We start from the raw sequence: 16,262 nt of genomic DNA, 5'->3' as shown, positions 1-16,262 counted from the left end.
TCAATTGTTAAATCACAAATTTATTTTATGGCAGGTAATGAATGTTAACAACTCAGTAAAACTACATCATCAATTGCCCAGAATTACTCTGTTAGTGGATGATTTTTCCTTCAATGCTTTTTAAATCTTATTTTCTATATTTTCACAAAATCTTGTAATAAAATTTCCATGATCTATTTCATTATTTTGCAGCTGGCTATTAACTACACTCAGACTGAACCTCTTTTTGAAAACTTTAAAATGTCAGCATCCTTAAGTTTTTGTGCTTTAATTGTATATTATCTACTAAATTAGTCAACATTACCCTATTTTAAACATTATTACACATCCATTAAAGTCGTGTCCACCTGGTAGTGTAACTCAGTGGTAGAGACCATGCTTAGAATGTATGAGGCTCTGGGTTCCATCCCCAGAATTGCCTTTACCCTGCAACAAAAAAGTTGCATTCCAACTTCAATTCTTATATATTTATCTTCTCAGCCAAATATTGAAAAATGTTTATAATTAATATTGTACTGATCATAGCTAATGGAGGAATATTGTTCTTTTAAAGATCCTGGAGAATGTCAATGTGAATTTTATTTGCCCAAGTCCTTTTTGGGTTGTACTGGGGATTCAACTCAGGGCCTGGTAAAAGCAAGGCAAGTATTCTACCTTAGGCCACATCCCCAGCCCCTTTGCCCAAATTCTTATAACCAAGAGAAATCTTTAATAGTAATGAATAGATAAAACCAGCATTAAAAAAAAAAAAATCACACAGGATATACAGGGTGTCTTTATACTAAATTAAAACTTTATTGAATAAAGAACACTCTCCAGAACACAAGATCTGATGGACCAGGTCTACATTAAATGCAATGAAGCTGAACATGACAGTAGTTTAACATGGAATGTCAAACACATTAGTATTTTCATTGTACAAAACTGTTTGTGTAGCTGATGTGCAAGAAGAATAGTATGATGATATTCAGCATTTTCACCAATCATCTGTGATGAGTTTAAAAAGGCATTTGAAGAAACTGGTAGATGTCTTCAGCATATAGTTCAAATAAATTAGTTTCATGTGCACTACTGAACCTCTTTCAACCTCTCTTGCATTCCAAATAAAATCTTAGTGCAAACATCAAAGTTGCTGGTCACTCCAAAAGACTGTCAACCTCATAAGAGAATACAAGTTCTGAATTAATGTGTATTAAGTAGGACAAAAATCAAGAATACCAGTTACTGCAAAATTCATTTAGGCATACTTAATAGTCCACTCTAAGCATTTCTTCTAATTCTCTCACATTAATGACTAAAGCCTGTTTACAGTACTAAAATTCTATCATTCAAGCATCAATGATTATATTTCAGAAAAAGAAAATCATTCATTTCAGTAATAGCATTACTGCTACATTCTAAAAAAAAAAAAAAAAAGAAAGAAAAAAATCATAATTAACAAAACCAGTATCCATAATAGAATACATGGGGAAAAACATTTTAGGAAAAAAAAATGTGCTTTATTTGCACAGCAGGAATTATATAATGTAAACACCATATTGGCCCACACCACAAAATCCATGAGAAAGGTTCAAATTTGAACACTGTGTGTGCATTATTTTCAAATCTGTGTTTGTGAGTTTATACTGAATCTGCTTGTACCAATACATGAGAAATTAAATACACTCTTCCACACACATACACATACAAGTGATTGTTAAATATTGAGCATGGCTTGCTTCCCTGACACTAAATCAAAGAAAATGCTAAGTGACATCCCAACTGTTTTAAAAATGTTTACAGAAACCATTAAATGAATGTGAATAGTAGTTGAGGAATGAAGAAAAGTGATGGCAATGATATGATGAAAGTGGATGCAAAAAAAAATACTCCTGTATGGATGGCAAATGCATGGAACACCTTTTTCTGTGGGCCTTGTCTGAACTTTCAGTTGTTACCAAGAATTAAAAAAAAAAAAAGTAGTAGCACAAGTCCTTTGACACCTGGAGGATTGAAAGTTTACCTTCAAAGTGCAAATTTTAACAATGGAATGTTTTAGCAGGGACATAAGAACAATCTTCTGTCTTTTTCTTGTTGCAAAGAAATAAAATGTTCAGGAAGTATTTATTCCTGGCCAAAGCTATTTCAGTTTCTTGGTACAACAAAAATTTTAAAAATATTTAGCCACAATGATCACCCACTCTTTCACATACACAGAACCATTCTTAGGTGTATACGTTGGGGAGAAAAAGCCCTTACCTATGTATCACCTAATGCAACTCTGCTTTAGAAATTAAGTTCTTTGAATTCACTACGTTAAATCTCCACATGTACCTCCCTTATCCCCTCCCTCTCCACCCACCTATCCCAGACACCCCCTGATGAACCTACATATTCTAAAGTCTTTGTTGTTTTCTAAGCCTCATGACTAAGGCTGTTGAGTACCACCTCCAACTGGAACAAAATTAACACCTAGGGTGCCCTTTCTACAGCACCTTTTTTCTTCTCCACAGTTAGTGGAATTTTGATGCTCAAGCCTGATCTAGATCTCCAGGTCATCAGGTCGAGGTCGGCTGCTGGCACGGCTGCTGGCTCTGCTTGAAGGTCGCTGGTCCACGATGGCTAGTGGCTGTAGTTCATGTCCAGCAGCGATTTTTTTAGAATTCTGGTTGTCATCCGGGAAATCGAAAGGCTGGGCGTGGGAGTTAGAGATGGTGCTTCCTGCCTGCCCCATTCGGTTTTGTTCTGCGCTGTAATTAGCCCAGTTTTGCTCACTTGCTTGCTTGTTATAATTACGGCATGAAGAATTGTTTCTGTCGCCAGTAACCAGCTTGTACCCAGGAGGAGACATAGGTGACAGGGGAGCGGTTGGTGAAGAGCAGCCATTGAAATAAGCATATTTTGGAGATCCACAGTCTTTTGAGGGGCTCAGTGGGCCAGTGGTAGCGTGGTAAGGATCACTCCTTCCCTTCACACGATCCTTAACGCCCTTGAAGAAGACATAGAAGAGTTCAATGATATTCAAGGCAAGAGACACCAAGGACACCACCAGCATGAAGATGATGAAGATGGTTTTCTCTGTGGGGTGAGAGAGGAAGCAGTCTACTTGATGTGGGCAGGGATCTCTTTTGCAAGTGTAGACAGCACTCAAGCTGAATCCATAGATGTACCACTGGATCAGCAAGAAGGCCACCTCGAAGACAGACTTGAAGAGGATACTGATGATGTAGGTTCTCAGCAGCCCTCCTCGCATCTTCACTTTACCATGCTCCTCAATGCCATACTTGAACTTCTTTATTTCAATCTGCTTCAAGTGCATCTCCACGTTTACCCCATCAGTTTGGGCAACTTTGAGCTCCTCCTCCTTCTTGTTCAGTTTCTCTTCTTTTCTCATCACATAGAACACATGAGCCAGGTACAAGAGTGTGGGTACAGACACAAATATGATCTGCAGGACCCAGAAGCGCACATGAGAGATTGGGAAAGACTTGTCGTAGCAGACGTTTTCACAACCAGGTTGTTGGGTATTGCAACGAAAGGCAGACTGCTCATCACCCCAAGCTGATTCAACTGCTGTCCCCAGTAGCAGGATTCGAAAAATGAAGAGAACAGACAGCCACACCTTCCCTCCAGCAGTGGAGTAGGCTTGGACCTTGTCAAGGAGTTTGCCTAAGGCACTCCAGTCACCCATGATGCCTGGATACCTCCTGAAAAAAAAACCAAGAGACAACTCAATGATTACAGATTGTAAATTATTAGCTTAATAGATGGTATCTTTTTTTTTTAGCTGGCAGCGGAAATATTGCAAATTGTTTCCTTTTAGCCTCCATCAAAAACAAAACAAAAACAAAGTTCTTCCTAGCACATTTCCACTCCCAGAGTCTCACTCTTTTTTTTTTTTTAAGATAAAATTTGATCTGAGAAGCAACAGAGCCTATATACAGAGGCTGAACTGCAATCTTAACTTGCAGAAGATGTATTACTTGCTCAACTACCAAATTGCCATGTGACCTTAGAAGCTGTCTGTGCTAAGTGCCTCTGCTTATTTTATTTGTTTGATAAATGACGACAGTTCTTGTCTCGTAGGCTTGTGTCTGGATGCATGCCTAAGCAAAATGCTGATGTGTTATTCAAAATATAGGTATCTAAGAACTCAGGCAAGAACACCCAGGAACACACACGCATGCACAACCTCGATCCCCAAACTTTGATGCTAGGATGAATCACTTTATTCCTAATTTTATTCTGCAATGTGTCTTCATGGTACATTAAGAGTAATTAGTGCATAGTCTGTATCATGGTTATTTATTCTTTTCTCTCTCCTTATGCAGTAACATATATTTCAAGTCTGTCTTCTACCAGGAAAAAAAAAATGTTATGCTGAAATGCACCATTTGGACAGTATCTCATTATAAACAGGAACCTACTTTCAAAAACAAAAACTAAATGTGCATAACATTTCTAGGTAAAAGTTCAATTTGGCCAGGCATGGTGGTATCATGGTACATGCCTATAATTCCAGTGACTTGGGAGGCTGAGGCAGGAGGATCTCAAGCTTGAAGCCAGCCTCAGTAACTAAGCAAAGTTCTAAAAGAAGTTAAGATGTGAGATAGTGATAAAGTACCTTTGGGTTCAACCCTGAATACCAGGAAAAAAAAAAAAAATCAATCTGTCAGTTTGTCTCCATACTACTTATAGACTGTGAAGTGAAAAAAGAGGAAGCTGAAAGGCTGTAAGATATATTCAGCCACTTGGACAGCCAAAAGACTTATAGTCCTTAAGTCAAAGCCCTTTAATACATTGCAATGGCATTTAAATTACACACCTGAAATATCAGCTACTCAGGAGGCTGAGGTCAAAGGACCTCAAATTTGAAACCAGCCTGGTCAGCATAGTAAGAACCCATTTCAAAAGACAAACAAAAAAGTTACAAGCACAGTAGACAGTAAGACTGCACTAAAGCCAGAAAAGTTTCCATGTTTTGATATGGCCAATCTAACAAGAGCTAAAACATGAGAAAATATGACACGTGTCAGAAAACTACAGAGAAGATTGGTTAATTTTCAGGAGAGTAGTGATTGCAGGGTTTAGAAAGCAATAAAGTAAACAAAGATTATTTAATAATTAAAGACAAGCAAAACAAAGACTTTCCAAGCATTCAGTAATAATGAATTGACAAGTGCAACTAAAGTAGAATTATGTAGGCTTCTTACAAATGTGTTCACTATCTGAATATAAAGGGGTTTCTCATCTGGTTTTGAACCAGAGTCATATTCTCCTGTAAGTAAGAAGTAAATGAAATACAGAGGTGTTTTCCCCTCACCATCCAATATTACATTTCTTTCTAATGCTTGTATGTCATAGCTATGGAGATCATGAAAAAATGAAACGGAAATCTGAAAATCTGACCCAGGGTTTCCTGGATGAAACAAAGAAGAGATGGTAGATCCATAAAGCCAAATTATATACCAGCTAGTAGTAGATGGGTATCTGATAATATGACAGCTCAGGGATTGGTACACAAATGAGGAAATACAAGTGTGAAGTGGGCGGGCAGGTTACAGAAATAATGCTTTCCCAATGATCATAAAAGAAGGAGTTTTCCTTCTACTTTAAAGAAGGGCCATTTGGGATTCTGATGTGGCAAACCAGAGAGTGAAATTCATGTACAAAGAGTAGCCAGACAGGTCGACAAAGGGTTAAATAGCCAAGGGAAGGCTTGAAGTGAGAGGAGTAATTTAGTCTTGATGGTCAGTTTTATGTGAGAGAATGCAAAAGAAAAAGCCTACAATTTAGCAGAAAATACTAGACTGGGAGTGAAGAAGTACAGGCCACGAGGGTCAAACAAACACAACAGAATTTTTGGAGCCATATCAGTAGACAGTTTCTATGTGATGATGTGTAAATTGGCTCCAATTCGGTTTGTAAAGAATTACAATATTTTGCCAGTGTCATCTGCTTTTGTTTAGATATTCTAATTGTTGGGGGGGGGAAATAACAAAAACAATTAAGTATAAAATGATAAGCTATTTGCATACATCTCATCATATTCAGACAATAATAGATCTCAAGGCAAACTAAACATGGTTAGAAATACAGCTGGGCACAACAGCAGTTTTCATTTTAGTCAGTGTCTCATCATTATTCAAAGTAAAATGATTGTGTAGATGCCTGTGGAGTTCACCCCTGAGTTCTTCACATTCTATGGAAAATGAAATTTGACTTTCACACAATTCTAAGATTCCACTATGCTATAGAGTGTGAACTAGTTCACTGGGTACTTGTTCTTTTAAACTATCCCATCAATTTAATTGCAATGTTGTCTTTTCTTTACACACCCACACAGTAGTCATTTGCATTAATGAGTTATACTCTTTCATCTGAATAAGATATGAATTATCCAATTGGACACCTTGTATTCTGTAACATGTAGACACCTGTCATTACCACTATCATAGAGACCATCAAATGTTTCATGTGATGGTTCATCTTGCAACTCCCAAGGAGGTAACAAAAATAGCAAGCTTTTTACTGGTAGCTGTTCACTTGGCCAGGAACCAAGTATCCTTTCAACTAGTTATTCCATCCCTTAACTCCGGTTTAATATTTTAATTTTCCAAGTCTTAGTTGAAACATTAATGTTCTTTCATTATAAGGGAAAAGTATGCTTATGTTTACAGAAGCCCTGGCATTGGTTTACAGACTATATATTGCAAGAATATTCACCAGGAGACAGGCACACAGTTCTTCATTTCATTCAGGAGTCTGGGCAGCTGAACATATCCTGTATATTCATGCCTACGCCTCTGCGTTCCTATGATGCAGCTTTATTTGTAGATCATGATCTAAGGGGTTGTGTACAGTTCTCATTAGGTCTTTTTTTGCAAGATGGAAATCTTACTAAAGTTCCCAGGCTACTCTTGAACTTGTGATTCTGCCTCAGCTTCAGGTATAGTTGACTTGGGTTTACAGGTGCAGCCACCACTCTTAGCTAGTAGTAGCAGATTTTGACAGCAGCTGGATAACACCATGCCTTCTGTATGCCCTGTTAGGTTGCATTTTCATTTGCTCTTCATGGCCCCCTAGACCACTGCTCAAAACTACAGTCACCCAGTGTGACCTCCCTAAGGACTTTGTCCCTTCACAGTGGTTCCTGAACTGCATGACAATCACTTGGCACATAACATTCCTGGCCCTCACCAGTTGAATGAAGCTAGACTTCTGGAGGGTGGGGCCTGGGAAATCAGCTTTTAATTTTTTGTTATTTTTTTGAACAAATGTCCCAGGTGATTTTGAAGTAAGATTACAGAGAAGCAAAGAGTGCTTTCCCAGCATTTTATTTTATTTTTTCCTGTTCAAAATATTTAAGACTGAGGCAAATTTCAGAGAAGTAGAACAGACAGAGCATCTAACAAGTCAAAGCACTAGAACAGTGGTTCTCTGGGCACTGGGTCTCTCACTCCCTGCATCTTTATCTGCCACTCGCTGAGAGGATAGTGACCTAATCTCTTTAATCCAAAGGAAATTTCTTAAAAATTAAACTTCAGTTTTTAATTACTTTTGTCTGTCCCTTTTGCTAGAGCCTCAAAAACAAAGGCTGTAGCCCAGTGTTTTCATGTCACTAATATCCTAATAATATATATATTTTTTTATTTTGCTGGGAATGAACACAGGACCTTACACATACTAGGTAAGCACTTTACAACTGTGTTACACCCTCATCATATTATTAGAAAATATTTTACTTTTAATTTTAAAAAAGAGACAACCATAATGGTGAGTGGAGACACAAATAAAATATATAGTATTATTAATAACTAAGGCAGGGTTGCATTTCTTTCCCTTCCTTTCTTCCTTCCATATAGGGGATTGAGCCGGGGGCACTTTACCACTTAGCTTTATCCTCAGCTTTTTAAATTTTTGAGATAGGGTCCTACTAAGTTGCTGAGGCTGGCCTCAGCCTCCTGAGCCTTTGGGATTATAGGTGTGGGCCACTGCAACCAGATCTATGAGTTTCTCATATATTAAAATCAAAAGTTTTATGCCCCACACCCTCCAATGCAAACTTTCCTAATGCTTTTCTTTTAGCTTTGATAGTAAAGACTCCTTGTTCCTAGCAGTAAACGTCTTTTGAGTAAGCTCAGATGTGACTCTCTCCACTAACACCACAGCAGCTATTCCCTTTGATAATATTCAGATGCACACATGATTAATATAATCCATATCCTGCCCATCAGGGAGGATCTACCTTCCAAAAGTAACCGCACTATGACCCATTCTTAACTGTTTTTGCTTGTCTTTGCTTTTAGCCCGATCTCAGCCATTACTACCTCTTTTCAATTTTCACGTCACTACCTTGGTCACTGTGATTGCCCACCTATTCTCAAACAGACAGTCCAAAAGGAAAAACACAAAACAAAAGAACCATCAAAGATGCTGATCTTACAGCTTACTTCTTCCCTCATTTCAGGCCTTACTTCATAGCCAAATTTCCTGACCACCAAATATGAAAACAGAAGCGTCCTTTCCACAGTCCTGTCACTTCCTATTCCCCTTGTCCCACTTTAGAATAGCTCTGACCTCTACTCAAAATAGCATATATTTGCTTATTGTTTATCTCCTTTCATAAAGTCTTACTTAGTGGAATGTGAGCTCTGGAAGGGAGTTTGTTCAGTGCTGCATTTCCAGTGCTTAAAAAAATAAGAGATGCTGCATGAATCTATCCTGAATGAGTTAAACAGGGCTGTTCAACAACAACAACAACAACAAAGAGAACTAATCTCCTGGAGCCTGTAATGTGCAAAGAAAAAGGCCCCCAGGTCTCCTTATTTATTTTTTTTTAATTCTTTGGGAGTCTCTTAAATATGGTAATACATCTCAAACTTCTGAAATTTTGAATTCATTAAGGAGGACTTTAGAAGAAAAGATTATTGTCAGCATCTTTTATTACACTGTTAAATTTTCAAGGAATAATTGCTACAATACAAGAGCTTTGTTTGTTGAAACAACAGGCTTCAAATTGTTGCTGGGCAGGCAATAGGAATGAAGTAAGGAAAGAGCTTCTTAAATTTATGAGATGGAGATTCTAGTTATGGTTAGTATACGTGAAGAACTGCATTAGGTATCGTGGATGTTTATTCAGATTCACTGTTAGGACATAAGAATTAAAACAGAGCAAAAAAATAAAAATGAACAAAACAACAACAACAAAATCACCCTGTACTGTTATCCCCCTAATTCAGGGATATTCTGACTTTGATAATGACACATGATTTTATTGTAGCCAAGAACACTATTGCAAAAAGAAACAGCCTATTTAAAATTGTGTTTACTTCAAGAATGACAAATATGAGGGAAGGTTAGGACTCTGGAAAGGGAAGAACAGAACTGATATTAAACCTAGTTAATGTAACATTAACTGAGTCTAGGCAGAGAGTTATTTGAATCAGATATCACAGAAAACATTCCCAGTTCATTTGACAACACCCTACCTTTGCTTCCTTATACCTGGATAGTAAGCCTAGTTCTCTGGCCTATCAAGTGTATTTGATGGAAACATCTATTCAGTTAAAAGTTCTGCCGCATGATTCCCTGATTATTCTCCCATTCCTTTGTGTAAAGATCAGTTATCTTTACATTCCCAGAGGTGTGTGATGGGATTGTGGCACTGAACTTCCAACTTTACTTGTGGTAGTGGTAGTAGGAAGCAGCAACACACTAGAACAAACCAAAAAAGTTTCTTTCCCTAACTTGTACCCCTCCTTTTCACAGTCATTCCATTATCAGCTTCCACGGAATGAGGTGAGATAGTAGTGGAGAGATTCCATCCAACGAGTGGAGAGCTTTATTGAGAGCTTTCCTAGTTCAACAGCTATCACTCAACTCCCCCACCAAAAAAGTTTCTTAAGATCAACTTAGGTGTGCCAAAGAAAAACACTGTCAGAACCCTTAGGCTCAAAGCTATGCACTTCAATTGTGATCCAGTACCTTTAAAAAACAACAACAAAAAACTACAACAGCTTATTTCTATCAGTTCTTGATGTTTCTATTGTCCCTACCCTCACTTTCACCTCCAAATTGATGCCTTTTAATCAACAATCTTACTATTATTTTGTAATCACATAAGCACATCCTTAAGATCATCACAAGTTTATTAACAGTCAGCACTGAATGAGAACGCATGCAAGTGAAGCTCTTAGTAAAACCTCAATAAAGTTTACCTATTGTTCTTTAAAAGATCCTTAGATATTGCTCATTTATTTTCTAACCTTTGTATCTTAACTAAAATGATGAACAAACATACATTTTCTAAAAATTATTTAGAAACCTGTGGAAATTTGGATGTAAAATTCAAGGCATTTTACAAAAAAATTAACCACGGTTTGAATTTTGGCAGAAATTAGTCTATACACATACAGCTAAATGGTGAATTAAGATAATTAAGGGAAGTGGAGAATTAAAGCAGTTTTCCCAAGAACGCAAAAATCAGTTGTTGTTGTTTTTTTTTAAAGCAGCTGTAGGGATTTTTTTTTCTAAATTATCTATATTACATTAATGATAAACTCAAGGTGATTAGTTCTTTTCTTTCTACAGCTGAACTAGATAAGCTTCAACACATCCATTCCAACAAATGAGAATCTTGAAGGGAAGTCAGAACAACAGGAAAGGTGGAGTAGCAGGTATTAATCACTGGTGACTTTCCTATCATTCCCTTCCCTTGGGGTATACAAAGGCTCTCAGCCTCATACTAAGCTATACCTCTGGATATTATAAAAGAAATGACAGAATGCAAGGTATGAGGAACTCTCTGACTTTCTCTTTGCAGGAATTGGAAACATCTAAGTGAGGAAGAAAGCAATCCTTAATATCCGAAAACACACCCGTTTTAAATTATTGCTGCCAAATATCTTTGGAACCCTGGTTCTCATTGGAGGTTCAGTATTGTAGGGATCTCAGCCATAAAGGGCGAGGAACTGAGTGGATGGGACAGCTGTGGTGATACACTTCAAAAAGTATTAGAAAAATATGGAACATTTTAACAGTAAAGAGGAGCAAAACTTTACAACTGTATTTTCCAGGAAAAAGACAGGTGGCCACTGTACCCTGACTTTGGGAAGGATTTCACACATTGGAGAAAAACAGTTCAGTAATTCAGAATTCAACACAGTGCCAGGACACAATGTATTGTGAATGGTACAATTTTCACTCAATTTGGCCTACTCAGAAGAATTAATTATTCTTCCCCCAGAGGTATTTTCTATCTTAATTGGCTTATTTTATTCTTGGGAGTGGGTTAGTTTAATGAGATCTCCTCTGCAGTACTAAAGGCTTTTCTTTTCAGGAATCCTTGCATAAAAGTGAAAATTAGGCATCCTCATCGGGCAAGGTGGACGGAGTTTTTTTTTTTTTTTTTTTTTTTAACTATGCCCTATTTTTTCAGAAAGTGAGATTCAGCATTTTTCTTGACATTACTACCTTGATTTGGGAGCAAAAGGAAATTTTAAGCCCACCTCCAAATAAAGCCACGTCTGCTTTCAGCTGTTACAGTATCTTACAGCTCTCTTCCCATCCCCACTTCGTACCTCTAGAGGGAAACCGAAGCACCTCACTCTGGGTGACGGTGAATACGCTTTTCCGTAAGCTTTATCGGAGATGCTCCTGCCAAGGTCAGCTAGGTCTGAGAAGCCCGTGTGGGCGATCCGCTGCTGGGAATCAAGGTTTGAGTTTCCCAATCACGGACTGATTTGCCTCAGGACGTCATTAGCTCTCGCCCCATTTCATCCAGGGTCTTTCTTGCCCTCCCTCCTCCGTCCCCGCCCCGCCTCATTCTTGGGAAGTTTTAAGAACTTCCAGAAAAGTTACAAGTGCAGTTTACCAGCACGGTAACTCCCAAAGGTGTTCAGGTTTCCTTACCAAGGTTTATATGGAAGGATTCATTCGACTAAGAGAAAAAAAGAAAAACCAAAAGAAAACAGACTGCGGGTGGGACGGGGCTGATAAGGGTGGGAAATTAGATTGACAACTTTAATTAAGTCAATCATTTGCTCTTTTAACCATTTGGCAACTAGCCCATCCCTCCTCCCTTCCCTCTCCCCTCCCAATCCCGGTTCCTTCCAGTGGCGGAACTCAGACCTGCACTCAATTTGACTTGTAAAGATTGAAGGGAAGAAACATCTCAAAAAGCCCCGAGGCTCCGGACAGTGAAGGAGCCAGGCGCAGCCCAGCAGATGCTAAGATGGCAGGACGCGCCCGGCCTCGCGCCGCAGCAAGGCTGGCATTATTATTGGCTTTTCAGCATTCCCTGGTGTAAATACTTCAACGACTGGGTCACACCAAGAATCTAATTACTTTAGTCTGTAGATTTAAAAAGAACAGAAAATTCTCTCCGGGCACCAAAAATGCACGGTTGCCTTTCTGGCTAGCAGGATGTTGTTATCAAGCCAAACATTTAAAAAATAATCAACCTTTTAAGCAACACATTAGCGTATTCTTTGTCTACTGCCTACCATCCTGGCAGTTCCAACTCCAAGACAATTGCGCCAGAGTTCCGAAGTCTGTTACAGGTTCAGACAGGCTGAAGCAAGAGTGAGTGAGGGGGGTGAGCCGGGGAGGTAGCTCCCATTAAAACATTTTAAAATACATTTCTTTTTCCTATTCATTCGCGGAGCTCCCGTTTTAGGAGACGATTTTTGGAAACGCATCCTAGCATACACTCTTTTCTAAACATCTGTTCCCTTCCTGTAATGTAACCACCACCCATTCAAGGTTTCTCATCTCATGAGTTGCCAACGTGGTGAAGTAAAAAAAAAAATGTTGGCTCTCTTTAGGGTCTCAAATCTTTCCACAGTGATGGCTAACACAAAGTAACTATTCACTAATAATTTTAAAGTCCTAATATTAATAGTGGGGTATATATCTTTTTGTTTAGTGAGAAAAATTTTAGGAGGGAACCACGTGGAAGTCAAGTAGCCACAATGTTTTAACAAAGCACTTGGTTACAAAAGAAGTTTGCTTTGCAAGGCTAAAGAACACCTATCAAGATTTCCATATGAAAAAGCACGAAGTACAGAATACTATAAGGAGAACGCTAAGCAAATTTGCACTTTGTTTTTTTGTCAGTGAAACCCCCAATCCAGGCCCCAGCACCCCTCACCCCCAACCCCCAACAAACTACAGAGCACCTAGACTATGATCGATTACCAAAAAGTAAATAAAATTATGCTTTTAAAAGGAAGAATCAAGTATCCAGTAAATTAATTCTTATTCTAATTAGAAAGGCTCAAAACTTTTACCTGTTGCATTATCAATAGAAACTTTTGAAACAACCAAAAGTACAAACTCCCTACATTCAATTTAGCATTGACTATAGATAGGCACTTAGATTTCATTTCAAAACATAAATCATATTTACATTTTAGACACTTAGAAACTCTAGAAGTTTTACTAGGAGAAAAAGAAACTAATAGGTAAAGTGTTTTTTTTCTTTTAACTTACTCTTTCGCTTAAAGAAGTGAAGTAGGCACTCCAAGTGATTGAACTCCGTGGAGGATGAAGTAAAATGAAAAGGCAAGTTCAGGCACTCAGACCTGGCTATTTAAAGTTTAAAAGTCTGCTGCTGTTTGGTACTTTCCTCACGCCTTCCCCCCAATGAAAGAAAAGTGCTGATACCTCGTAAAAGCTTTTTTCTAACTTGGAGCACAGAGCTTTTAAAAAGTTTCAAGCCACTGACTCAACTAGGAGGAGGGGCTAGAAGGAAGGGGAGGGGTAGAAGGAAAGGCGGGAGGAGGTTGGAAAAGAAGCTGGTGAACGTGAGGCAAGAGGAGGCAAAGAGGAGTAGCCAGGTCAGGATCAAGTCCTGGCTTAAATTTGCTGACCAAAAAAAATAAAATAAAATAGCATTAGAGACATGAATGCTACCTCTTGGAGTTACTCCTTACAGATTAAAAACTGCTGATTTTAGTATTTGTTTCATCCAAATCCTAGGACAATGAAAAAGCATATCTTTTATAATAGCACACTTTCTAAAATAAAATTACAGAAAATAAAAGTGGGGGAGAAGTATAGACAGTGCAAACTTGTTTAATGTTGACCAAGGTGTGTGAAGTTTGAGGTGGGTGTGAATATCTTATGTGATGATCTAATTCCTTTCCTCTTAGTAGGGACAATTAACAAAGGGAATAGTGGAGATGAGAGAGAGATTTCAAAAACAAAAGGTAGTATGTCTATCCACAATTCATCCCTCAATTTATTGACTGCTTTGCATTTTTACCTTTTCCATTTAGCAAAAGGAAATGAAATATTATCTATTATGCATAACATATGTAATGTTTTGTATATATGAACTAAATATATATGTATGTGGATATGTGGGGGAGTTGTACTGACTATGAAATCTTGATATATGATCTCTACGTGATCTCCAGGGAACTGAAAATTTGTATCTCACCTCTGTTCATGCCAACTCACTAACATTTCAATCTATAGTGAGATGTTGGAATTTTTTTTTTAAATAAGATACAGGCTATAGTTGCCTCATAAGTTGAGTCATCATTAAGTGGGTCCCAGAAATATTCACCTTCCTAAGATCACCTTCCCTCACAGCCCACTGGAGAGTTTTCAGTCTAATGGCAGCAGAGCTGAACATGTAATGACTCTATGCTTCTGCATCACGTCCAGGGCTCTCTCTCTTCAGGTCCCTGTATTGGAGTTTATAATGGCCTGAGTCAGGTGGCCTCATTCTGAGTGGGCAGCTCCTCTGAGGGCTCCTCAAATGCCATAGAAAAGGGCTGTGGTAGGAGGATTCCCCATAAACAGGCTTCAGTGATGCTCCTGAGGTGGGGCAGAGGAATCTCTTGGCCATTGTTCTCTGGAAACAAAGCAAACTCATTCAGCCTTCATATTACTAAACCTTTCCCACTAATTGAAATACCAGAAAAAAAAGAAGGATAGCATACATTACCTGGTAAATAACTTTTCCTAAACATACTTTCACTGAAATAAAAAATAAGATTTCTTTTGAAATGTTATAGTTTTAAGACTAACTAAGTTGCCCTCTCGTTTTTGTTTTGTTTTTGTTTTTTTGATAATCTTAATTCCAAGGATATGTTTTTCTTTAAGGAGGAAAAAATGAAGTTATAGAAGTAGAAATTGTAACCTGATTTCAAGTCTTCAGGCTCAGCGTCCCATAGGTGCTGTTTTGGTCTTGTATTTATATTGTTCTATCCTTCAAGTTAGTCTGTTGTTTGTCTTAACTAAAAATTATTTCATGCAATTGAAAACACATGTGAAAAAACATGATTTTATATTACAATAAATTTTTTTCTCCTCTTTTTAAATAAAAAATTAATTTGGGGGGCTGAAGTTGTAGCTCAGTGGTAGAGCACTCACCTCACACATGGGAGACCCTGGGTTCGATCCTCAGCACCACATAAAAACAAATAAGTGAAATAAAGGTATTGTATCCAACTACAACTAAAAAATAAATATAAAAAATTAATTTGTTACATTTTATTGACAATGAAAATTTGGAAAATGAATTTGAAAAGCAACATTGTTTATAATACCATTAAAACCATAAATAGTTACAAATGAATTTAACAACAGTAGGCAAAACCAACCTTTTGTTCAGTGCAAAAAAAGAAAATAGGCAAAACTTCTACACTTAAAACTATAAGATAATGTTTATAAAAATTAAAGTTCTAAGAAAAAAGAAAGAACACTTATATGTTGAACAGCTCAATATTATTAAGATGCACATTGATCTATGTATTCATACAGTATCAGTCAAAATCTTGACAAGATCATTTTAACAGAAATATTGAGCTAACTCTTAAAATCTGTATGAAAATGCAAGGACCTACAGTAGTTCAAACAATTTTTTTACTTGTCATATTGTAAAGTACTTTTTTCTTTTTTAGATTTTATTTATATCCATTTTGAATTGATACATAAAACAAAAATGATGCATATTTATAGGGTATCATGTGATGTATGATATGTCATGTTTTAATCAGGCATTATTTATTGCCTCAAGCATTTGAATATTAGTTCATGTAACCCTACTATGCAACAGCACATCAAAACTCCCAAAACTTCTGACTCCCAGCTAGTTATGACTTAGTACCCATTAATCAACTTTTCCCCATAATTCTTCCTCACTTTTTCAGAAAAAAAAACTTTATATGATTTACATAATTTTTACTTTATTTTTATATAATATTTGTCAAGTGTAATTATTACTAATAATACATACATACTTATGACGTTGATCCAGAATTATCTGC

General features: G+C 37.4%; 1 protein-coding gene across 1 annotated transcript; it reads right to left on the bottom strand.

The window, feature by feature from the left end:
- Positions 1-771: 771 nt before the first annotated feature.
- Positions 772-13,679, bottom strand: LOC107155027 (gap junction alpha-1 protein). The gene is made up of 2 exons (XM_015500808.2): positions 13,474-13,679; positions 772-3,686 (listed from the first exon to the last, which is right to left on the bottom strand). The coding sequence occupies exon 2, from the start codon at positions 3,668-3,670 to the stop codon at positions 2,522-2,524; it is 1,149 nt and encodes a 382-aa protein (XP_015356294.1). The 5' UTR covers positions 3,671-3,686; positions 13,474-13,679; the 3' UTR covers positions 772-2,521.
- Positions 13,680-16,262: the final 2,583 nt, after the last annotated feature.

Source organism: Marmota marmota, unplaced genomic scaffold, assembly GCF_001458135.2.
Source record: "Marmota marmota marmota unplaced genomic scaffold, marMar, whole genome shotgun sequence".
Taxonomy (NCBI): Eukaryota; Metazoa; Chordata; class Mammalia; order Rodentia; family Sciuridae; genus Marmota; species Marmota marmota.
This window is presented reverse-complemented; position numbering and strand designations above follow the sequence as displayed.